This window comes from Podarcis muralis, chromosome 13 (assembly GCF_964188315.1).
Source record: "Podarcis muralis chromosome 13, rPodMur119.hap1.1, whole genome shotgun sequence".
Taxonomy (NCBI): domain Eukaryota; kingdom Metazoa; phylum Chordata; class Lepidosauria; order Squamata; family Lacertidae; genus Podarcis; species Podarcis muralis.
In genome coordinates, this window is record NC_135667.1 from 12,825,536 (window position 1) to 12,850,476 (window position 24,941).

A 24,941-nucleotide genomic window follows, 5' to 3' on the forward strand; every position below is an offset into this window, starting at 1 on the left:
CTAATATTCTAATTCATTCATACTCCATAATTTCAAAGGAGAAGAGTTCATTCAAAGGGGAAAAGAAAGTGGTGAAACATAACCCCTAGTTACAGAAGTTTCTATGGTTTCAACCACTCGAGGGAAACCCCATGGAATCACTAGAAGTGGGCCCTTCTTCCTGCCCAGTGCCCCTTTCCCCAACTTAAACTGGTGTCTTGAGTCTTTCTTAGTTTGAGACGGATGGCAAAACATTTTTACCCAGATTATCTGTCAGATTTAGAGTTTTGAAGAAAGCATGTGGGGGGAAAAGATAGAGTAGGTCCTTCATAAACCTTATAGTACTCAGTGTGTTATTTTTTGTGACTGTTGTTATGTGCATTTTTAAAAAGATTTCCACAAACTTATCCTAAAAAATCTCCACTAGAATGGGGCAGGATATACATTAACAGCCACATGCAGAAAAGTAATATGGGATTAGACATGGTAAAATTGTTACATCTCTAGTATGGAATATTTGTGGGGAAGACTATCAGGGCAGAAAAGTACAGTGCCGAGACCTAAGAACCACAAACACAGAGTTCACAGTGAGCAGGTACAGTAGATCTGGAATTGCTGAAGATGGGACTCAGCATGTTGAAAGAGGGCAAGTAGTGGAGATTTGCAGGTAATAGGCATCTGCACAGCTAACCTGATCTGGGTGTGAAATCTGTGGCCCTTGATTGGGCTGGTGAAGGGAACACTGGCCCTGCACTGTATCCATCCACAGAGCAAGTTGGGGGCAGGGCTAATATTTTATTGGTGTTTTAAAAATTCTGATTAAAGTTGGAAGCAGGCAGATGAAGGAGACACACCATCTCCTTGCCACTTTGACTGACAACAGAGGAGAGTTTAATCCTGTGCAGTGTTAGCCTGAAGAGGATTCTGGGTGCTTCTTTTGAGATGCATACAAATCTCTGAACTAAATATTATAGCCAATGTCACATACTTTTGATTTCTTCAGCATTTTCTTCTTGGTTATTCCCCCCCCCCCCCCGCCGCCCTTTAAACATCTTTATTTAAAGTTCAAAAAGTACATAATTATATGTGGACTAAACACGGTGAGACGTAAATAAAAGAGAAAAAAAGAGAAAGAGAAATTTTCTTCATGTTTTAGGTTATATAATTCTTCAATCCAATCATAGAACGCAGCAACATGTTTATTTTTCCCAATTTATCAGTATCAGTCTTTTTTCTGTGGTAAGGGCATGGAGAGTCCACTCATATTATTCCATGCACTTTGTGTATAATTCAAGAGGATATCTTGCTCTGTAAATGTAAAGTTGTTCCACACAGTTCTGTGGATAGTTTCAGTTTCCTTCTGCCAAAAACCTTTCAATATAGGATTATCCCTATTGCATCTCCAACAGTTAGATACCTTAAATAGCCCTTTTAAAAGCAAACAACATGGGATCCAGTATATTCTAAATATTATTTCTTGTTGTATGAGCCTCAGTTTAAGGTCCACAGACACCCTTATTATAGCATTAAAAACAGTGTCCAACTGTGTGGTCAAAAATGAGGTCTCTAATTTCTTATTCCAACCCTCCCTCAATGCCTGTATATCAAATTAGTTTGCTACTAACTAAGATTTATATATGTCAAGGGCCACCTTTTTTGTTGCATAAGAATCAATCAAATGCTTCAATATATCTGGAGATATTTGCATTGAGCATTTGTAGGCAATCTGTATTTGTCTCTTAAAATGGAATATGCATAAAATTCCCCCTCTTCATTTATTAGCTGGTCTAACATTAATATACCCAAATTGATCCACCTCCTCCATACAACCATTTCTTTCCCGATTATTAAAGATGGGTTTCCCCACAAAGTCATTTTGTTGAGGAAGAAAGGGTAAAATTTATATTTTTGGGACATGTGGTGCCATTTTGTTAGAATTAAAGTTATTGTTTCAATAGCATATTGAGTATTAATGTATTTAGACTCAAGTCCTTCCCATCTTTCTAGAGGTGCTAGAAAGGAATATTCCAAAGCAGCCCCGTTTGGACAGTTGTTTTCAGTTATGGGTCTCCAGAATTGTGTACCTGACAGTAAGCATGCTTGGTGATACAATTCTAAGATTCGGATTCCAAATCCTCTTCATTTTATCCATATTTGCATTTTTTGCACAGATATTCTTGGAAACTGAAGAGCTCTAAAGGCATTTTCTAAACAAAGATTTGATTTTGAAAAAGAATTGGTTCGATATGTGAATTGGAATTTCTCTTCAGATATAAACTAGTCTATGTATTATGTTCAGTTTAAGAAAATTTTCTTCTTATTAGGTGTTCCCTATTGTTCAGCTCAGGCTTCAGCAAAATAATGTAACATTTTGGGGAAAAGATGCAACCCAACAAGCCAGCACTGGAGGCTAAGATAGAGAAGATCTCCACAGCCACCATGTATTTCCCCTTTGTGCTCATGTAGGAAGGAACAAAGGATAACCAAACACTGCAAAAGACCAACATACTGAAAGTGATGAACTTGGCTTCGTTGAAACTGTCAGGTAATTTCCGGGCGAGGAAAGCCACAGTGAAACTGACCAAAGCTAGGAAGCCCATGTAGCCCAAGACACAGTAAAAGAAGGTCACCGTCCCCTCATTGCACTCTAGTACAATTTCTTCAGCCACTGACTTCATGTCAGCATTAGGGAATGGAGGAGAGATCACCAGCCATACAGTGCAGATGACTGCTTGGATAAGGGAGCAGGAGAGGACAATAGAGTTTGCCAGTCCCTTCCCCACCCACTTCCTCATTCTGGATCCTGGTTTTGTGGCCATGAAAGCCAGAACCACAGTGATGGTTTTTGCCAGCACACAAGAAACAGCCACTGAGAAGATGATGCCAAAAGCAGTTTGTCGGAGGAGACACGTCACCTTGTCAGGATATCCGATGAACAGTAATGCAGAAAGGAAGCAAAGCAAGAGGGAGATGAGCAGAGCGTAGGTGAGGTCCCGGTTGTTGGCTTTCACAACGGGAGTGTCCCTGTGCTTCACAAATATTTCTAGTACCAGTGCTGTAATGAAAGCAAAGGAAAGAGCAGAAGAGGCTAAGCTGAGGCCCAGAGGTTCTTCAAAGGACAAGAAGGTTGCACATTTGGGAATACATATAGTCTTATTTTTGTTTGGATACTTTTCATCTTCACATTCATAGCAGTCATTCATGTCTGAGAAAGAAAAACATGGTTCTTCAATCCAAAAAAATGACCAACATGCCACTCCGCTTCCTCTATTGTTTGTTTTTTTCAATATTTTGAACCGGTTTTTAAAAATTAAAGTTTGATCTTGTGAATACAAAAGCGTATAAGGAGTTCAAAACAATTAATATTGAAAATGATGTACCCATGTTGAATACTGATGATGTTAAAATTCAAGGGGGGGGGGGGACACACATACACTTCCTGATCTATATACAGAAGCCAACTTAAATTTTGCTCTCACTCTTTTTGTTGCTCCCACTTACTTACTCCTTCATTAAGGAGTGATTGTGTAATTCAGTTTTTGCAAATTTCAACATTCTGTGACCTTTCAACATCTTTCAACTGTTTTCTGGATTTAAGTATTTCACACTTCTCCATACATTACGGCACAATTCTCTGAAGTTTCAGGGCATCAAAATAAATGTTTAAATATGTTACCAGAAAGTAAGTGGACATTGAAATAGTGTTTGTAAGGGAAAAATAAATGTCTAAGCACATTTCAAGAGAAAATGCAGGATTAAGTATATAATAAATCAACAGAAAAATGGGCAAAAATATGTGAAAGTAAAAGGGATTCTGCCATCTCTAGTCAAAGTGTCAAAACAGATTTCAGGGACTGCTGTAGAAGATGATTTCACAAATAAGGACAAATACTATGCCAAGATGATGGTGAAATGGAATCCCGCCATAAATTAAGACAGCATAAAGTGTACTAGATGCAAAATGCATTCAGGATCAGGGCTGCCATTGATTGAGCTACCTAAAGCTTGTCAGATAGAAAACAAACTTTTAAAATAGTGTTGGGGTTACACCACCCTTTTCATTAGCTTAATTTAGGTTGGGTTTCCAAATCATGTGACCAAGCTGAATAGCCTTCATGCATTGTATTCTAAGGACACCCCCCACCCTGGTCTCAACCCTATATGATATTTCCAGCTGTTACAGAATGCTCATTCTGGCTCATCTGAAAATCCACTTTCTACTAATCCTGTTCACCCCGGTGGAGCTTGCTATATGATTCTTCCTTAATAATAGCATTCAACATCACAATTTATCACACACACACATACCTTCATTAGGTCCCTCTTCTGCTAGATTTCTAAATATTTCATAAGGTGTAAAAAGGAATCTTGGTGATTGCATAATTTTATATGCATGTTCTTGGATCAGAGGCAACAAGTTATAAATATAGACAGTAAATTTCTTACCCTCCTTGTCTGAAATCTTCCCTTCTGGACATGGGATGCAATCGTAGCAGCAAAATGCTTCCCCCTCCTTCACTTTCCTGCAAAAACCAGGGCGGCAACTCTCAGTACATACAGACTTAGGCTGTGTCTATTACACAAATGAAAGAGAGAGATGTATAAAATAAGTGGACTCAAAGAAAAGCTAAAAGGGGAAGTTAAGCTCTTCCTTAAAAGGGATTTGCAAAAGATCAACAACATTCATTTCCGCAATTCACTTAATAGGTTGTTTCAATTCCAAATTGGACTCATTTTCTGACATTTCCCATTGACACAATGTGCAAACTCCAATAAATCGTTGTTTTTTGCAGTTACTGTTGTGGATAGTAATGTTTTTAACATCCTCTTTAGTCAGGACTCTGACTAGGTATGCACACCTCTTTCTGCCACAGTGACATTGTGGTGGTGTCACTTAATGCAAAGTTGACATCAGATAGAGTTATACACCTGCTATTCTAAAATCTTGAATTGTGGGATGCATAGTCTGCTTTGTGAGGTCTACAAATGTGTCAAAAATTCATACGAATTTTTTAAAAGGAGCCACCGTTTAGAAAGTGTTGAAAATTGACATATGGACCCCCCTTTTTTTACTGAAATGTTTATTTTACTGTAATATTTATACCTGCAAGCCATAGGTTTGCTTTCTAATTTTGGTGAAAACCACTGATGCAATTTATTCGCTTCTCAAAAATGACATGCTGTCATTGGCTTGCCAAAGGTCAGAGTGGTTCAAAGATGACTAATGTTTTAATTTTTTATTGTTTTTATTTGTGAATTCTGAAAAAGTAACAGTTCAGCTACATGATTAATGTTTTCCTTGCCCATTAAAGAATATGGGAGCTAGAAGCAACCATCTATTTTTTAAAATATCTTTTTAATTAAACAAAATATTTTGTTTAAAATTCAACCCATGTGGTCTGATCAAAAGTGTTTTTGTGCAATGTGTATTACAGCACCCCACATTCTTGCCTTGGGTCTTTTAGCAAAGCCACAATACAGAGCCATTGCTCTCTATCCAGTAGATGGTGGCATCTAATTCTCCACTCAGCTATTCATTTGTGGGCTTAATATCAGTATCGAAGGAGGAGCATTCAGATGCCCCAGGGAATGATTCATAGTGACAGCCAAGGGGTACTGAGGTACAGAAGCGGGTAAGGACTTCCTTGTTGATGATATTGAACAGACTATATTAAACACCAATGACTTTACATTGTTCTTTTGTTCTGTCTAGGAATATAACAACCAGAAGTTATAGGGATTAGGTTTTTGTTACGGGGGTTATGTAAAAGCTGATGTCACATCATGTTTCTTCCTTCTCTCAGCATTGTTATAAATATAGGCACAGATGTGTGGCAGCCCAAGTATTTGAGATACTATCTAGGTTGGCCCATTGGGTGCAATTTGCATTTATATTGTTATATGCTACATCAGGCTCTGAGCAGTGAGAGAATCAGGACTTAGATTTCCTTTTAAGTAAGCTCAGTGGAGACCACAGAGTCTTGAGCATATATGGCTTTATTTAAACATGCAAGCATATGGCTTTATTTATACTAGTTCTGCAAGCTTCCCTTTATGTGTTCTCCTCTCACTGATGCAGGATCCCAGGATCGGAATGGGAACCAGGCTTGAAATCAGACTGATCCTCCAAACTCATAACAATATATTCAGTAGAATATATAGAATAGAATTCAATAGAATTCACTTTTTTAAGTTGTCAATTAATACATTCATTTCCAGTGTTAAAGGAACCAGTATAGAGGCTGTGCATTCAGCTTATAACATTAATACATAGCTTGTTCTGTCTTTAATCTTTACTCCAATTTTATAAAGGCTGAAGAATGTATAATGAAATTATCTTTGTATGTTATGTTAAAGTGTTTAAAATCACAAATGGGTGATGTTCGCATCCTACCTGGTTAAACCAATGGTGCCATTTTATGGCTCCCTCATTGATGGTCAACGCTTGCTGTGGAGGAGCCAGGGAATCCACCCCTCCTACCTTCACTCTCTGAAAGGACTGGTTGGAGGAAAGAATCCAATTGGTAATATCAAATCCAGCCAATATCTCCCCATTCTGGTCCAAGGAAATCTTATCCCCAGCGCTGTTGTTAAATGAGATACCCCTCAGAAAATGATGGAGCTGGATAGAAAGAGAAAGTATAGAAAAGGCTTCAATTTAGCAAGAGATAACTATGATGTTCACTTTTTATGGCAGGTTTCCAAATATCCACCTTGGCGGAAAGCAGATTTATTTTCATATATAGCCAGGTATTTCTCACATTTGGAAGTTCATTTCAAATTACAGATTTTTAAGATCTCCTGCAGCAAATGCACACACACTAATAATTTATTAGTGGAAAGTGGGTGCTCTGTTCATTTTGTTGTCTAAAATACATCACATTGCTCTCTATAGACACTATATGCTATGCTACGTGATATATTATTCCTTTTATACACCAACTTCAGAGGTAAATGGGAAAACAATCCCATGCTCATCTAAGTGTCGGTTTGCAAGCCCCCTCCTCAGAGGCTGGCCCCTCTCACTGTCCTCGGAGCTTGCTTACCAGTAACCTCCTCTGGCTGATATCCAGACAGACCAGGGAGATTTTGATGGGCGACATTTTCCCAAGCGTGGGTAAAATGCACAACCCCTCCCTCCTGCTTCCGCAGGGGAAAGAAAATAAGTCAGAAATCTATTTACATGATGTTTATTTCTGACATTACAGCACTAGAGAAAAACACGTCCTTTCAGTTCAGTTCTTCTAGCACGTCTGACAAACTTCCTGAACATGCGCAGTTGGAAGGTTTCAAATTACACTCTTCACAAAGATTTATCCAGCCTGTGAACGTCCTGGGAAATTCTTCTTTCCCACAGATAGGCATATCATGTGATGTCAACAATCTGGCTGTCTGCAGCTGTGATGTTTCCATATACTGACACTAAGAGGTTACTATTAATAGTTGAAGAAACAGGTTAAAGAAGTAATGGTGATAAAGGCAAAGTCTAGAAGTTGGCTATATCATGCTTGGATGGAATTCATTTTCTTTTGTTCTCTTTCAGTATTTCTACTTTAAGTTGAAACCATTTAAAAGAAGAAATTTAAAATATCTAAAATAATAAAAATTGCAATAAATCCAGTTTTTCAACCAATAATAATAATAAAAATTAGCAGTATAATGCAAGGAGATCAAAATACGTCAACACCCATGTGACTTGCCCAATCAAAAATATTTTAAGCAGGTGCCTAAATGAATGCAGTAAAGGTCTCTGTCTGATGTTAATAGGCAGAGAAGTCCAGTGGGCTGAAAGTGAAGCTAAAAAAGCATGTGGAGAAGTTCCCATTTGGCTCTATGTGCGTCTCGTGGCCAAAAGGCAGTGAATAGAGGAAGTGGTTTTGAGGGCATCTGGGGAAGATTTCAAGACCATTGCTGCACCCACATTGCTGACCCCTGCTGTGGTTGCATAGGGAAAATGACAGTTAACCAAATGGACAGATATAAAAGGCAAACAGAACATGTTTTGCACCTCTTTGAGGAAGGGTGTGCAATCCAGTACCTGCCACAGTGGCTGATTCTGAAACTTCAATCCTCCCCTGATCATTACTGGTCTGTGTTTGCCTCGGGATGTAGACATGGCATGTAAAGCATGGGCCACAGCATAGACAGCATTGTAGATGTTGTAGCTGTGGCTGGTCATGCTCATTTCAAAGAAAGGACCAGGAAGATTCTCCAGCTTCTCTTGTCCTGTGCAAATATCCCCCTTCACAATGCCAACCACTCGATTTGGAAATACACAGCCAAATGCCTGTTGCCAGAAGTCCAAAATGAAGCCATCTCCTTTTGGGTTGGAAGGGGTTTTGCTCTTGACAAATTTATGAAATCCTGGTGGATCATTCGAGTGGGTTGTGAATGAGAGAACCCCATGGAGTCTCTCTGTATCCCATGTCCGTTGATAGACAAAAGAAGTGAGCTCCACCTGGGCTGTCATGATCCACACTTTACCTTTTGGGGTATTTGAACTTTGTTCCAGTTCTGATAGGTAAGGCAACCATCTAAAAAATGCCAGAGCATATGATTCTCCATAAAACAAGACTACATTGGCTTTGCTATCATTTATTCTGTCATTTATTTTTGCCCCCAATTTAAACATATCGTTAATTTCAGTGACATATGTAGATTTGTGACTTCTTTCTATGAAGGCGAAGCAAATGCCACTCTGGGAAAATAGTGGAGCCACAGTTTGCACAAATCTTTCTGCATTCTCATCATAGAATGTTAGGATCCCGATCCATATCCACCTGAAATGCAGAAGCAAAGACAGGATCCCCTTATACTGGTGGTCTTCCTTGCGCACCATCTGGTAGAAGACAAGGCCTGGGGTTTTATCATTCATCACTGGAGCAGGGCCATATATGAGCTAAACGTAGTTGTGGAAGGAGGAGAAAGAGACAGAGGCAAAAATAACTTTTTTATATTAGATTTGTGTATTAAGAGCACTGTTGGGGCATTTTCCAATTGGGCCTTCTAATCCTTGCCCTTTGGGTTGCCCATGCTAAGCCCTTTTTGCTAAGCCAAGTGATACTCACCTGCCAATGAGCTGTTATCATTTATCAGGAACTGGCTAGGCCAAAAGGGATGTCTGAAGCAATAATATATGTGCTATCTATACTTGATTTCTTAACTTGGATCTGCCATTAGCGTGGCCCACGTGATTATTTGAAATGTGTGCGTTCATTTATCAGAATGTATCTAGATGTGTTAAATTCCCGTAAGGTGACAAAGAGATGCACATCTCACCTGTGGAACCTTATAGATATCCAAGATTGTTGCCACATGAAGGGAAGTTTGGGAGTCGAGTCCTCCAATGATGGCTATCAAGTTTTTCTTGTTGTCACAGATGTAGTTGGGGACAAATGTTTCCAGTGTGGATATGAGTAACATTGTGGCATGAGAGGTCCATTTGGCATTGAAATAGCTGTCATAGATGTGGAAGCCTAAAGTGACATTGGGTAAGAGCTGAGGGTTTTCGTTGATCTCTTTCACTGCAAATTGCAAGGCCAGGATGTGCTGGTAATTCTTAGTCACCACTCTAAAAAGAGAGTTTTATTTTCCATCAGAAGAGCATGTAACACCTTGTAAATTTATCACAACACGGTTCTACATCATCCTCATTAGTATTATATTTTACAGCATTTATTTAACTTTTTTTTAAAGGGGAAGAAATTGCCTTTAAAATGTCCCTGATACACATTTTTTAATGCTGGCTTCATCATCTGTGTAGAAGTCCTACCCTTATTTCATTGTCTTGGAGCCCTGACGCAAAAGTGATACAGTTATTTACAGAACAATATTACATGTCTTCATATGATACCTGAATGTTTAAATCAGTGGGGGAAGTGGCAACATTTTCTTCAAATTTGTGGAAATTCCTCCTGATCAGATTTCTCTTACAACATATCTCCTTTGACCCAAACATTAGTTCTGCCTCTAGGTCAAGGACGGAGAACTGTGGCTCTCTAGATGTTGTTATACTACTATGTCCATTATTATCGATGGAACTGATGGAGTCCAACAACCACTGCAGGGCCAAAGTTTAGCCACCCCTCCACTAAAAATGATCAATCCAGTGCCCAAAGAAGGAATCAGAATACAGAAGAGAAATTATTCAGTTCTTACTCTATCTCTTCAAGCAATGTTGGTGGGGGGTTTTCAGTGAATGCTATTGAACTGGAGACGATGATGCTGTGAGAGGCTATGCCACCAATGATGAGGTCTCCTTCCTGATGATACTGATGAAGTGGAGTGTATGGATCATGGACATGGCATTTAACAATGGGAGGCTTGCATATTGCATGAGGCAGTAGAATCAGCAGCAAGAAGAACAATGCCACCATTCTTGGTACAATTGCTCCGTATAATCAAAAATCCCCCTTGTAATATTACTTCTTTTGAGATGGAATTAATTTGACCCAATTGTCCTTTTAGCCTGCTCATATGTCTGAAATCTAGACTGTGAAAACTGGAAAAAATAAAATATTGATAGTGCTGATGGATCCTTGCTGATGGTTTCTGATTCCTAAGTCTAGCTGTGATTGCTGGAGGTAATATATTTTTATCAGCCTCCTCTAACCTTGTATCCCTCAGATGTTTTGGGCTACAGTTCACAGCATTCAAAGCTGGCTACAGGTGATGAGGTTGTGATCCAGAAAAGTCCAAGGGCACCAGACTTTGAAAGGCTCAATTACAGTATCTCTCACAGACTTTCTCATTAACTTTGATAGTGTACTGTGCAAGTCCATGAGGTGGTTTGATAAATGGAAACTTTAATTATATTGCTTTTCATAATTGAAGGGTAGATAGTCACTTGTGTGTCTTTCTTTATGGATGTTTTTATTTCCACTTAGCTGCATAAGATTTTGAAGAAGAAGAAAAAATACTGGAAATGTAACCCTTTGTTCTCAAGAGAGGGAGGAAATGAACGTGTTTGATCATAACACTGGCCTCTTGAAATTCTGTCTTCTCCAACATGGAACAAATTTTTAATTCGTTGGCAGTGCTCAATTTTACCTCTTGTTATTCTTGTATCTCCTGTTCCTTCTCTCCTTTTGTCACTTTTTTCCTTGCCAAAATTTAAACAGTTGTGCCACAAATACATTATTATTTCCCCCTTTCCCTTTCTTTGTGCTTTACAAATAGGAATATAATTTAAGGGCGGACATACTGATTCTTGCCCACCACCCCAATCTCTAAGTGGTGTTAGATTCCTGGGACTTGAGGCGCTCAGCCAGGATTTGTGTTTACTTTTGGAATGAGGCACAGCAGAGAGTTTGGCATTTTTAGGATATATGGTTTATTTACACATTATATACGTCCTGAACCTATGATGGGGGGTGGTGGTTCACAGCATTAACACCCCTAAAGTCTTTATTCCCCCCCCTCTTAACTGTAGCCTTGAATTCAAACATTGCTCTCTGACCCTTTCTCCTGCTTGCTGCTTTATTTCTACGTCGCATCAGTGCAAACTTTCAACTCTAAACCCGGGCTTTTTCCTTTCAACCTATTCAGGGTCCCAACCATTTCCTGTCTCACATAGAGCCCCCTTTCCTTTATTCTACTAATGGCCCATCACCCAGGCAGTCACCTCAACACAGGAAGGTAGCCTGGCTTATATTTTAACACTTGCTGGATCCAGGAATTAGAAGGATCTGACATGCAGTCTACTTCTCCCTGTCCCAGTCCAAATTCATAACAGTATATAAAATGATATAATATTAAAAATCTAAATTGCAATTCAGCAAGAAAAAGAAATAGCAGAATATGGGTAACTCATGTATGATGGATGATTTTATACCATTAGAAAGAGTAATATTTGAAGGTAGCAGATCCCTGTATAGGAATTTTGTTTCATTAAATGTATCATAATGCGACCCCAAAACTCTCCAAGAGGGATCCTACTACCATGCATGAAGGTGTAAATGTGGAGTTTATTGGAATCCCCTGACCTTCTGCATCAAACAGTGATGGATACTCTGGACTTCTCTTTCCCTATCGCTAACTCACTTGAGGTGCCTCTTCCTAATTGGTTTCCCAGATCTTTCTCTGTTTCTCATTGATAACTTTGTGCTCAATTCCTTGTCAAGCTGTTCCAGCTTGATCAGCAAATTTGATCAGCAAGTGTGGTCTTATACAATGACCCCCCCCCCGCATTCCTCATGTTGACAATGTGATAATGTGTTGGATGGACACAAATTCCCAGCCTGTACACTGAAGCAAAGAAATACTCTTGTGCTTTTTTCAAGGCCTCCTTCTAATTAATAGATCCCTATCATTCAGTTCTGGTCTCAACAAAATAATGTTGTCAGATGTACCAATATAGAAGGCGGGGGGGGGGGAGTTCTGGCTATGCTATTATGCAGATACCCAGGAAGTGCTGGGAGATGCATGCACACATAATTTACCCATGAACCTCTAAAAACATGCATGTATGAGAGGTGGATCTCTTTTGAGAGTCAAACTCATGGTGCCCTGAAAATGTGCCTAAACAGTTCTAAACCCAGAAATTCACAACACAGACATTTCAAGAGCAAACTTTTATTACAGATGGGTTCGGGGAAATGAGATTTCAGGCACTATGTTATAATCAATGCAATACAATACTTACATGGGTGCATTTTAATTCTAATATTCTAATTCATTCATACTTCTTAATCTGAAGAGATAAAAGTTCCTTCAATGTGGAAAGGAAAGTGGTGAAACATAACCCTTAGTTACGGAAGCCCCTATGGTGTGAGCCACTCCTGGGGAACCCCACAGGATCACTAGGAGGGGGCCCCTCTTCCTGCCCATTGCCACCAAGGATCCACCCGAATGCCCCTTCTCAGTGCTATTTTTCTAGAAAAAGAATTGCCAAAACTCTGTATGAATGCCTCCCTTGTTCTCTTATAATGGCAATGGCGCCTACCTGAGAGGTGACAGAACTGAGTTCCAGTGAATTCTGGCTGAAAAAAAGACCGACCTCTTATGTCACTTATGTTGGTATCCTGTCAACTTACCAGCAAACCATGCATATCAGCAACCAACCCACGAGGCCTTCATGAGTGCCTGCCAGCCGAAGTCATTGCCAGTTGCAATTATGTATACAGGTGGTGACCATATTGTGTGTTCCACTACAATGGGGCAGGATGTACATTAACACAGCCACATGCAGAAAAATAAGATAGGATTAGACAGTGTAAAATTGTTCATCTCTACTGCTGAATAGTTGTGGGACAAAGCCTAAGAGCAGAATAATACACTGCCATGACCTAATGATAACAAATGCAGAGTTCATAGTCAGCAGAGGAAAAATCAGGTCTGGAATTGCTGAATATAGGGGCATCAGTGCAGTGAAAGAGGGCAGGTAGTGGAGATATGTAGGCAATAGTAGTGCTCAGTGGGCATCTGCACACCCTACTTGATCTGGGGGTGAAATCTAGGGTCCTGGATTGGGCAGACCAAGGGAACAACTGCCCTGCCCTGTATTCATCCTTAGAGCAGTTTGGGGGAAGGCCTAATATTTAATTGGTATTTTAAAAATTCTGATTAAAGTTGGGAGTGGACAGGGAAAGGAGACACACCATCTCCTTCCCACTTTTTGACTGACAGCAGAGGAGGGTTAAATCCTGTGGAGTGGTTGCCTGAAGAGGATTCTGGGTGCTTCTTTTAAGGGATGCATACAAATCCCTGAACTAAATATTATATCCAGTGACACAGACCCTTGATTTCTTCATCATTTTCTTCTTATTAGATGCTCCCTATTGTTCAGCTCAGGCCTCAGCAAAATAATGTAACATTTTGGGCAAAAGATGCAACCCAACAACCCACCACTGGAGGCTAAGATAGAGAAGATCTCCACAGCCACCATGTATTTCCCCTTTGTGCTCATGTAGGAAGGAACAAAGGATAACCAAACACTGCAAAAGACCAACATGCTGAAAGTGATGAACTTGGCTTCGTTGAAACTGTCAGGTAATTTCCGGGCAAGGAAAGCCACAGTGAAACTGACCAAAGCTAGGAAGCCCATGTAGCCCAAGACACAGTAAAAGAAGGTTGCAGTCCCCTCATTGCACTCTAGTATAATTTCTTCAGCCACTGACTTCATGTCAAGATTAGGGAATGGAGGAGAGATCACCAGCCATAGAGTGCAGATGAGTGCTTGGATAAGGGAGCAGGAGAGGACAATAGAATTAGCCAGTCCCTTCCCCACCCACTTCCTCATCCGGGATCCTGGTTTTGTGGCCATGAAAGCCAGAACGACAGTGATGGTTTTTGCCAGCACACAAGAAACAGCCACTGAGAAGATGATGCCAAAAGCAGTTTGTCGGAGGAGACACGTCACCTTGTCAGGATATCCGATGAACAGTAATGCAGAAAGGAAGCAAAGCAAGAGGGAGATGAGCAGAGCGTAGGTGAGGTCCCGGTTGTTGGCTTTCACAACGGGAGTGTCCCTGTGCTTCACAAATATTTCCAGTACCAGTGCTGTAATGAAAGCAAAGGAAAGAGCAGAACAGGCTAAGCTGAGGCCCAGAGGTTCTTCAAAGGACAAGAAGGTTGCACGTTTGGGAATACATATATTCTTATCTTTGTTTGGATACTTTTCATCTTCACATTCATAGCAGTCATTCATGTCTGTGAAAGAAAAACATGGTCCTTAATCCCAAAAATATGAGCAACATTCCACTGCCTGTAAATACATAATTAAAATGATTTTAAAAGTGTACAAGGAGTTTAAAACAATAAAAACACAACTGATGGAACCGTTCCCTTCTCACCTATCCAATGTGTAATACTGATTCAGGCAAAATGCAAGAGATAGGACCACAAAGACCTTTCCTGATCTCCGACTAGAAGCCAACTCAAATTTTCCTATCATTGTTCAAGTTGCTCACATTTAGTTACTCCTTCATAATTGAGATTTTGCAAATTTCTACATTTGATGATTTAATCTACACCTTTCAACTGTTCCCTGGATTTATGTATTTCAAACTTATCCAAACATTACAGCACAATTCTCTGATGTTTAAGGGCATCAAAATACATATTTAAATACGTTACTAAACGTAAATGCACATTCAAATATTATTTGTGAAGAAAAATATATATGCCTACACACATTTTGATAGAAAATGCATGATTAAGTATGTAATCAATCAAACAAATCATGGACAAAAAAATTGTGAAAGTAACAGGGATTGATTCAACTCTAGCCAAAGTGTCAAAACAGATTTCAAGATCTGCTGTAGAAGAACATTTCACATTTAGGGAGAAAATCCATGCCAAGAATATGACATAATGCAAGCCTGGCAGAAATTAAGATGGCATAAAGCAGGGGTAGGCAAACTAAGGCCCGGTGGCCGGATGTGGCCCAATCGCCTTCTCAATCCGGCCCGCGTACGGTCCAGGAATCATTGTGTTTTTACATGAGCAGAATGTGTTCTTTTATTTAAAATGCATCTCTGGGTTATTTTTGGGGCATACAAATTCATTCATTATTATTTTTTCAAAATATAGTCTATCCCACCACATGGTCTGAGGGACAGTGGACTGGCCCATCGCTGAAAAAGGTTGCTGACTGGCATAAAGTACACCAGATCCAAAATCCATTCAGGAGCATGGTTTAGTGAGCCAATAAACAAGCTTTTAAAATAGTATTTTACTGGCTTAATTTATGCTGGGTTTCTAGGTCAAGTGACCAAGCTGAATGGGATTCATGCATTGTATCCTAAGTACACCCCCCCCCCATTTCAACCCCTGTAATATTCCCCTTTCAAAGCTGACACCAGTTTAAGAAGCATATCACTCAGCTCAGCCTGCATGAGGGAGATATAAGGACAAATTTCCAGCTGTTACACAAACCTCCTGGCTCATCTGAAAATCCACTTTATACTTATCCTGTTCAACCTGGTGGATCTTGCTATAGGATTCTTACTTAAGAATAACAGTCAACATCTACAATCACAAATTATCACACACACACTTTCCTTAGGTCTTTCAGCAAGATTTTTCAATATTTCATGAACAGTAAAAAGGAATCTTGATGAATGCATGTTATATATACTGAATTTCTTACCCTCCTGGTCAGAAATCTTCCCTTCTGGACATGGGATGCAATCGTAGCAGCAAAATGCTTCCCCCTCCTTCACTTTCCTGCAAAAACCAGGGCGGCAGCTTTCAGTACATACAGACTTAGGCTGTGTCTAGAACACAAATGAAAGAGAGAGATGTTTAAAATAAGTGGACTCAAAGAAAAGCTAAAAGGAAAAGTTAAGCTCTTCCTTAAAAGGGATTTGCAAAAGAACAACAACATTCATTTCAGGAATTCATTTAATAGGTTGTTTCAATTCCATTTTGACTCATTTTCTGGCATTTTCCTTTGACTCAATGTGCAAACTCCAATAAATTGGTGGTGGGTTTTTTGTGTGTGTTTTTTGCAGTTACTGTTGTGGATAGTACTGTTTTTAATATCCTCTATAGTCCTCTTTCTGCCAAAGTGGCATTAAAGGGTTGTGGTGGTGCCGCTTAATGAAAATTAAACCTCAGAGTTATACACCTGTTATTCTAAACCTTGAAACATGGCATGCATAATCTGACTTGTGACGTCTACAAATGTAAAGCCTCAGTGTTACACACTCACTATTGTGTGACCAAGCAGCGACAGCCCCAGCCCCCAGGGATCATAAGGAAGGAATAAAGACTCTGACATCGTTATATGGAATTAAAATTAGGCCACAACTTTATTAAACTTCCAAATGTATGAAGACCTTAGCTTAGACCTTGGGCATGTATCCCTCCCAGCCCCCCAGCTGGGGGAACTGGGGCACATCAGGGTAAATGGGATATGGGGGTGCTCTGCGAGATGTAAGTGTAGCAGGTAGCCAAGCCCATATCCCCGCACGCAGGGTAGTTCACTGACGACCTTTCAATGTATGGCCAATGACACCCATATATAAAACCCCTTTAAGAGGGGGACCCTGGAATCGCCACTGCAGGGGTGTGACTCACCACTTCAGCCCCCCGCCCCGCCATATAGGGAAGAAAAGACTAAAGGATTCCACCCAAGGCCATAACCTCCAAAGCTGTGACTAATTGCTACGGGGAAGACAAAACCTGCCAATGCAGGAAAATTTCTTCCCGGTCCTTCAACAGTAACCAGCCATAGACTGCATCAGCACCCACTAAACAGGAAGAAAAAGTTAACGAGCAAACAATAAAACATTAAAGTAACTTGAAGCTCCTGAGCCGACTGCCTGGATAATGTCGGCTCCACCCCCATATATATATATATATATGACTGGCCCCACTTCCAAGCAATGAAACTTGACTACTGAGACAGGGCATGAACCTCTAAAAAGGAACACTGAGAGGCAGGCCAGTCCCTGTTTGCCAGTATGTTCCCTGGGAACTGTACCACCGCATGCGATCCCGCAAAGGGCACCCACAATGTAACGTGTGAGTGCTCATTCTTAAACCTTGTAACATGGCATGCATAATCTGACTTGTGAGGTGTTCAAATGTGTCGAAACTTTAAACCAATTTTGTAAAAAGAGCCATAGTGGAGAAAGTGCTGAAAATTGACATATGGACCCTTTTTAAACTGAAATATCTATATCTGCAATCCATAGGTCTTAACTAGGCAGTCAAAGACATTACCTTGACAAAGGAACTAGTCCAGCAAACTTCCCTTTATGCATTCTCCCCTCGCTGGTGCAGGACCCCAGAATTGTAATGTGAACCAGGGTTTCATCCAGACTGATCCTCCAAACGCATAACAATATATTTGATATCATCAAAATCTATTTAGGATTCACTTCTTCAAGTTGTCAGTTAACATATTTACTTTCAGTGTAACTGGAACCAGTACAGAGACTGTGCATTTAGTTTATAAAGGTTGAACAATGTACAGTGAAATTATCTTTTTTGTTATGTTAATGTGTTCAATGTTACAAAGGGCTGATGTTCGCATCCTACCTGGTTGAACCAATGGTGCCATTTTATGGCTCCCTCATTGATGGTCAGCGCTTGCTGTGGAGGAGCCAGGGAATCCACCCCTCCTACCTTCACTCTCTGAAAGGATTGGTTGGAGGAAACAATCCAATTGGTAATATCAAATCCAGCCAATATCTCCCCATTCTGGTCCAAGGAAATCTTATCCCCAGCGCTGTTGTTAAATGAGATACCCTTCAGAAAATAATGGAGCTTGATAGAAAAAGAAAGAGATAGTATAGAAAAGGCTTCAATTCAGCAAGAGACAATCATGATGTTCACTTTCATGTCATGTTTCCAAATACCCACCTTGGAGGAAAGCAGTTTTCTTTTGATCTTTTTATTTATATATATTATATAAGATAGAGTCACCAAAAACAAGACCTTGAGCTGACTGTGGCTCAGATCATCAGTTTCTTATAGCAAAATTCAAGCTTAAATTGAAGAAAGTAGGAAAAACCACTGGGCTGGTAAGATGCAATCTAAATCAAATCCCCTATGAATACACAGTGGAAGTGAGGAAGAAGTTTAAGGATTTAGATTTGGTGGACAGAGTGCCTGAAGAACTATGGAGGCTCGTAAGATTATACAGGAGGCAGCAACGAAAACCATCCCAATGAAAAGGAAATGCAAGAAAGCAAAGTGGCTGTCCAACGAGGCCTTACAAATAGCGGGGTAGAGAAGGCAAGCAAAATGTGAGGGAGATAGTGAAAGATACAGGAAATTGAATGCAGATTTCCAAAAAACAGCAAGGAGAGACAAGAAGGCCTTCTTAAACGAGCAATGCAAAGAAATAGAGGAAAACAATAGAATGGGAAGAACCAGAGATCTGTTCAAGAAAACTGGAGATATGAAAGGAACATTTCGTACAAAGATTACTATAATAAAGGACAAAAGTGGTAAGGACCTAACAGAAGCAGAAGACATCAAGAAGAGGTGGCAAGAATACACAGAGGAATTATACCAGAAAGATATGGATGGCTCCTACACCCCAGCTAGTGTGGTTGCTGACCTTGAGCCAGACATCCTGGAGAGTGAAGTCAAATGGGCCTTAGAAAGCACTGCAAATAACAAGGCCAGTGGAAGTGATGGTATTCCAGCTGAACTATTTAAAATTTTATAAGATGATGCTGTTAAGGTGCTACATTCAATATGCCAGCAAATTTGGAAAACCCAGCAGTAGCCAGAGGATTGGAGAAGATCAGTCTACATCCCAATTCCAAAGAAGGGCAGTGCCAAAGAATGCTCCAACTACCGCACAATTGCACTCATTTCACATGCTAACAAGGTTATGCTTAAACTTCTACAAGGCAGGCTTAAGCAGTATGTGGATCGAGAACTCCCAGAAGTGTAAGCTGGATTTCGAAAGGGCAGAGGAACCAGAGACCAAATTGCAAACATGCTCTGGATTATGGAGAAAGCTAGAGAGTTTCAGAAAGACATCTACTTCTGCTTCATTGACTATGCAAAAGCCTTTGATTGTGTTGACCACAGCAGACTATGGCAAGTTCTTAAAGAAATGGGAGTGCCTGATCACCTCATCTGTCTCCTGAGAAATTTCTATGTGGGACAAGAAGCTAAAGTTAGAACTGGATATGGAACAACTGATTGGTTCAAAATTGGGAAAGGAGTACGACAAGGCTGTATATTGTCTCCCTGCTTATTTAACTTATATGCAGAATTCATCATGCAAAAGGCTGGGCTGGATGAATCCCAAACCGGAATTAAGATTGCCGGAAGAAATATCAACAACCTCAGATATGCAGATGACACAACCTTGATGGCAGAAAGTGAGGAGGAATTAAAGAACCTTTTAATGAGGGTAAAAGAGGAGAGCGCAAAATATGGTCTGAAGCTCAACATAAAAAAAAACAAAAAACGAAGATCATGGCCACTGGTCCCATCACCTCCTGGCAAATAGAAGGGGAAGAAATGGAGGCAGTGAGAGATTTTCTTGTGCTCCATGATCACTGCGGATGGTGACAGCAGCCACAAAATTAAAAGACACCTGCTTCTTGGGAGAAAAGCAATGACAAACCTAGTAAAGGTAAAGGTAAAGGTACCCCTGCCTGGACGAGCCAGTCGTGTCCGACTCTAGGGTTGTGCGCTCATCTCACTTAAAAGGCTGGGAGCCAGCGCTGTCCGAAGACACTTCCGGGTCACGTGGCCAGCGTGACGAAGCTGCTCTGGCGAGCCAGCACCAGTGCAGCACACGGAAACGCCATTTACCTTCCCGCTATAAAGTGGTACCTATTTATCTACTTGCATTTAGGGTTGCTTTCAAACTGCTAGGTGGGCAGGAGCTGGGACTGAATGACGGGAGCTCACCCCGCCGCGGGGATTCGAACCGCCGAACATACGATCGGCAAGTCCTAGGCATTGAGGTTTTACCCACAGCGCCACCTGCGTCCTGACAAACCTAGACAGCATCCTAAAAAGCAGAGACATCACCTTGCCAACAAAGGTCCGTATAGTTAAAGCTATGGTTTTCCCAGTAGTGATGTATGGAAGTGAGAGCTGGACGATAAAGAAGGCTGGTCACTGAAGAATTGAAGCTCTTGAATTATGGTGCTGGAGGAGACTCTGGAGAGTCCCATGGACTGCAAGAAGATCAAACCGATCCATTCTTAAGGAAATCAGCCCTGAGTGCTCACTGCAAAGACAGATCGTGAAGCTGAGGCTCCAATACTTTGGCCACATCACGATAAGAGAAGACTCCCTGGAAAAGACCCTGATGTTGGGAAAGATGGAGGGCACAAGGAGAAGGGGACGACAGAGGACGAGATGGATGGACAGTGTTCTCGAAGCTACCAGCATGAGTTTGACCAAACTGCGGGAGGCAGTGGAAGACAGGCGTGCCTGGCGTGCTCTGGTCCATGGTGTCACAAAGAGTCGGACACCACTAAATGACTAAACAACAACAACAACATATAAGATTTAAGCCAGGAATTTATCACATTTGGAAGTTCATTTCAAATACAGATTTTTAAGATCTCCAGCAGCAAATGCACACACAGTGATTAAAAACTTTATTAACAGGAAAGTGGGTGCTCTGTTCATTTTGTTGTCTAAAATATATCACTTTGCTCTCTATAGTCCTTAAAATGCAAGGAGATTAAAATATGTGAATGTAAAATATGTGCCTTGCCTAAGCAAAAATATTTCAAGCAGGTGCCTAAATGAATACAGTGAAGGTGTCTGTCTGATGTCAATAGGCAGGGAAGTCCAGTAGGCTGAACTTGAACCTAGAAAAGCAGGTGGAGAAGTTCCCATTTGGCTTTATATGCCTTTCAAGAGAGATAAAGCAGCCATCTCATGGCCAAAGGGCAGTGAACAGAGGAAGTGGTTTGGGGGCACCTGGGGAAGATTTCAAGAGCATTGCTGCACCCACATGGCTGACCCCTGCTATGGTTGCTTAGGAAAAATGACAATTAGCAAAGGTATAAAACCAAAGGCTTTTGAACCTCTTTCAGGAAGGATGTTCATCCCAGTACCTGCCACAGTGGTTGATTCTGAAACTTCACTCCTCCCCTGATCATTACTGGTCTGTGTTTGACTCGGGATGTAGACATGGCATGTAAAGCATGGGCCACAGCATAGACAGCATTGTAGATGTTGTAGCTGTGGCTGGTCATGCTCATTTCAAAGAAAGGACCAGGAAGATTCTCCAGCTTCTCTTGTCCAGTGCAAATATCCCCCTTCACACTGCCAACCACTCGATTTGGAAATACACAGCCAAATGCCTGTTGCCAGAAGTCCAAAATGAAGCCATCTCCTTTCGGGCTGGAAGGGATTTTGCTCTTGACAAATTGATGAAATCCTGGTGGATCATTTGAGTGAGTTGTGAATGAGAGAACCCCATGGAGTATTTCTGTATCCCAAGTCCGTTGATAGACAAAAGAAGTGAGCTCCACCTGGGCTGTCATAATCCACACTTTAGCCTTTGGCTTATTTGAACTTTGTTCCAGTTCTGATAGGTAAGGCAACCATCTAAAATAGGCTAGAGCATATGATTCTCCATAAACCAACACTACATTGGCTTTGCTATCATTTATTTTGTCATGTATTTTTGCCCCCAGTTTAAACATATCATTCATTTCCGTGAGATAAGTAAGTTTGTCACTTCTTTCTATGAAGGCAAAACAGATGCCACTCTGGGAATAAAGTGGAACCACAGTTTGCACAAATCTTTCTGCATTCTCATCATAGAAAGTAAGGATCCCAATCCATATCCACCTGAAATGCAGAAGCAAAGACAGGATCCCCTTATACTGGTGGTCTTCCTTGGGCATCATCTGGTAGAAGACAAGGCCTGGGGTTTTATCATTCATCACTGGAGCAGGGCCATATATCAGCTAAACATCGTTGTGATAGTAGGAGAAAGAGACAGAAGCAGAAATAGCTTTTATTTTTTAGATTTATGTATTAAGAGCAACATTGGGGCAACTTCAAACTGGGCCTTCTAATCCTCGCCATTTGGCCTGTGCATGCTATTTTTTGCTAAGCCAAGTGATTCTCACCTGCCTATCAGCTGTTATCATATAGCAGGCAATGGCTAGGCCAAAAGGAACGTCTGAAGCAAAACAATACGTGCTATCAAAACTTTATCTCTTAGCTTGGATAACCATGGATAAACATGGTTATTTGAAATGTGCACATTTATATATCCAGTGCTTTTTTTTAAAGAAAAGTTTATGGCTACTGTCATTTTGACCCATGAAAATCACCATTTTATACTTCAAATCGAGAACACTAAATACAGTAAATGGACAAAAGTACAAATATTCACAAAATATTTAGGGGTATGAATACCCCTGCATCCACCCAGAAAAAAAGAACTGTATATATCCAAATTAATCTTGATGTGCAAAGTTCCCATAAGTTGACAGAGGGATATATTTATTACCTGTGGAACCTTATAGATATCCAAGATTGTTGCCACATGAAGAGAGGTTTGGGAGTCCAGTCCCCCAATGATGGCTATCAAGTTTTTGTTGATGTCACAGATGTAGTTGGGGACAAATGTTTCCAGTGTGGATATGAGTAACATTGTGGCATAAAAGGTCCATTTCACATTGAAATAACTGTCATAGATGTGGAAGCCTAAAGTGACATTGGGTAAGAGCTGAGGCTTTTCGTTTATCTCCTTCACTGCAAACTGCAAGGCCAGGATGTGCTGGTAATTCTTTGCCACCACACTAAAAAGAGATTTTCATTTTCTATCAGAAGGGCATGTAGCACTTTGTAAATTTATCACAACACAGTTCTACATCATCCTCATTAGTATTATTTATTCCTGCATTTATTTAACTATTTTCGCAGTTGAGGAAACTATTGAACAGGTATCCCTACAAGTCATCCTCCTTGCCTAGAATTGTAGAAAAGGGATGGACGTGAAATTCTATGGGTGTGGAATGCAGACTTCAAAATGTTCCTGGTCTACATTTTTAAGGCAGGCTTCATAATTTGTGTAGAAGTCCTGCCCTTATTTCATTGTCTTGGGACCTGGAAGCAAAAGTGATGCAGTTATTTCCACAAAAGTATTACATGTCTTCGTATGATACCTGAATGTTTGATTTAGTGGGGAAAATGGTACTACAATGCCCATTATTATTGATTGACACTGTTGATGGGAACTGATGGAGTCCAGAGCCACAGTTTAGCTACCATTCTCCTATAACTAATGGCTCCGGTGTCCAAAGAAGGAATCAGAATACAGAAGAGAAATTATTCAGTTCTTACTTTAGCCCTTCAAACAATGTTGGTAGGGGTTTTTCAGCGAAGGGTACTGAACTGGAGACGATGATGTTTTGAGAGGCTATGCCACCAATGATGAGGTCTCCTTCCTGATGATACTGATGAAGTGGAGTATATGGATCATGGACATGGCATTTAAGAATTTGAAGTTTGCATATTACATGAGGAGGTAGAAACAGAAGTAAGACCAATAATGCCACCATCTTTAGTACAATTTCCCCCTATACTCTTAAGATCCCCCTAGTACAGCTTTTGAGAGTGAAGTAGTCTCATCTAATTGACCTAATTGGTCATCAGTGATGACACTGATGGATCCTTGCTGGTTTCTGATTCCTAAGTCTAGCTGTGATTTGTGGAGGTAATATATTTTTATCAGGCTTCTCCAACCTTGTATCCTTCAGATGTTTTGGGCTACAATTCACAGCATTCAAAGCTGGCTAAAGGTGATGGGGTTGTGATCCAAAACTGTCCAACGGCACCAGGCTTTGAAAGGCTCAATTATGGCACCTTTCACAGACTTTCTCAATTAGCTTTGATAGTGTTCTGTGCAAGTCCATGAGGTGGTTAGACAAGAGGGAACATTAATTACAGTTCTTTTGATAATTGAAGGCAGGATAGTCACTTGTGTGTCTTTCTTAACAGAAGTTTTAATTTCCTCTTAGATGCATGTGATTTGGGCTTACAATAATGAACTATAAGAAAGAAAATTCTGGAAAGACAACCCTTTGGTCTCAAGAGAGGGAGAAAATGAACATGTTTGATCACAGCATTGGCCTCTTGAAATTCTGACCTGGAAAGAAGAAACCTACGGAGAGGTTTCTTCCACTACTTACATTACATGCAAAGTTCACATGAAAGTACAGCAACTTCATTAGTTTGTCTCCTTGTCTTGCCAATGAATGGGAGAAAAACTCCAGTTTTTATGCTGGAGAAACTAAAATGAGGCATGGGTAATGTCTCCACCAACACGGAAACACATTTCTAATTCATTGGCAGTGCTCAATATTACCTCTTCTTGTGTCTCTTTTTGCTTATCTCATTTTGTCACTTCTTTCCTTGCCAAAATTTAAACGGTTGTGCCAGAAATACGTTTTTATTTTTACCCTTCCTTTGCACTTTACAAACGGGAATACAATTTAATGGCAGACATACTTATTCTTGCACACCACCCTGATCTCTATGTGGTGTGAGCGTCCTGGGGC

General features: G+C 40.5%; 2 protein-coding genes across 2 annotated transcripts; both read right to left on the minus strand.

Moving 5' to 3' along the window:
• Nucleotides 1-1,648: 1,648 nt before the first annotated feature.
• LOC114582805 (vomeronasal type-2 receptor 26-like) lies at nt 1,649-10,355 on the minus strand. Its single transcript, XM_028704089.2, has 6 exons — nt 10,138-10,355; nt 9,259-9,550; nt 8,018-8,878; nt 6,374-6,601; nt 4,426-4,552; nt 1,649-3,184 (listed from the first exon to the last, which is right to left on the minus strand). The coding sequence occupies exons 1-6, from the start codon at nt 10,353-10,355 to the stop codon at nt 2,280-2,282; spliced, it is 2,631 nt and encodes an 876-aa protein (XP_028559922.2). The 3' UTR covers nt 1,649-2,279.
• A 3,374-nt stretch (nt 10,356-13,729) lies between these two features.
• On the minus strand, nt 13,730-23,942 carry LOC114583348 (vomeronasal type-2 receptor 26-like). Its single transcript, XM_077918078.1, has 6 exons — nt 23,725-23,942; nt 22,889-23,180; nt 21,477-22,337; nt 17,968-18,195; nt 16,070-16,196; nt 13,730-14,628 (listed from the first exon to the last, which is right to left on the minus strand). Exons 1-6 carry the CDS (start codon nt 23,940-23,942, stop codon nt 13,730-13,732), a joined length of 2,625 nt encoding a protein of 874 aa, XP_077774204.1.
• Between the last annotated feature and the right edge of the window lie 999 nt (nt 23,943-24,941).

Excerpts from the sequence above, each read along its gene's own strand:
- LOC114583348 (XM_077918078.1), bottom strand. The coding sequence starts at position 23,942 with ATGGTGGCATTATTGGTCTTACTTCTGTTTCTACCTCCTCATGTAATA. Across the intron at positions 22,338-22,888 it reads ATATCTATAAGGTTCCACAG|CTGATATATGGCCCTGCTCC; the intron begins GTAATAAATATA and ends AACGATGTTTAG. Across the intron at positions 14,629-16,069 it reads GAAGATTTCTGACCAGGAGG|ACATGAATGACTGCTATGAA; the intron begins GTAAGAAATTCA and ends TTTCTTTCACAG.
- LOC114582805 (XM_028704089.2), bottom strand. The coding sequence starts at position 10,355 with ATGGTGGCATTGTTCTTCTTGCTGCTGATTCTACTGCCTCATGCAATA. Across the intron at positions 9,551-10,137 it reads ACATTGCTTGAAGAGATAGA|AGTGGTGACTAAGAATTACC; the intron begins GTAAGAACTGAA and ends CTCTCTTTTTAG. Across the intron at positions 8,879-9,258 it reads ATATCTATAAGGTTCCACAG|CTCATATATGGCCCTGCTCC; the intron begins GTGAGATGTGCA and ends AACTACGTTTAG.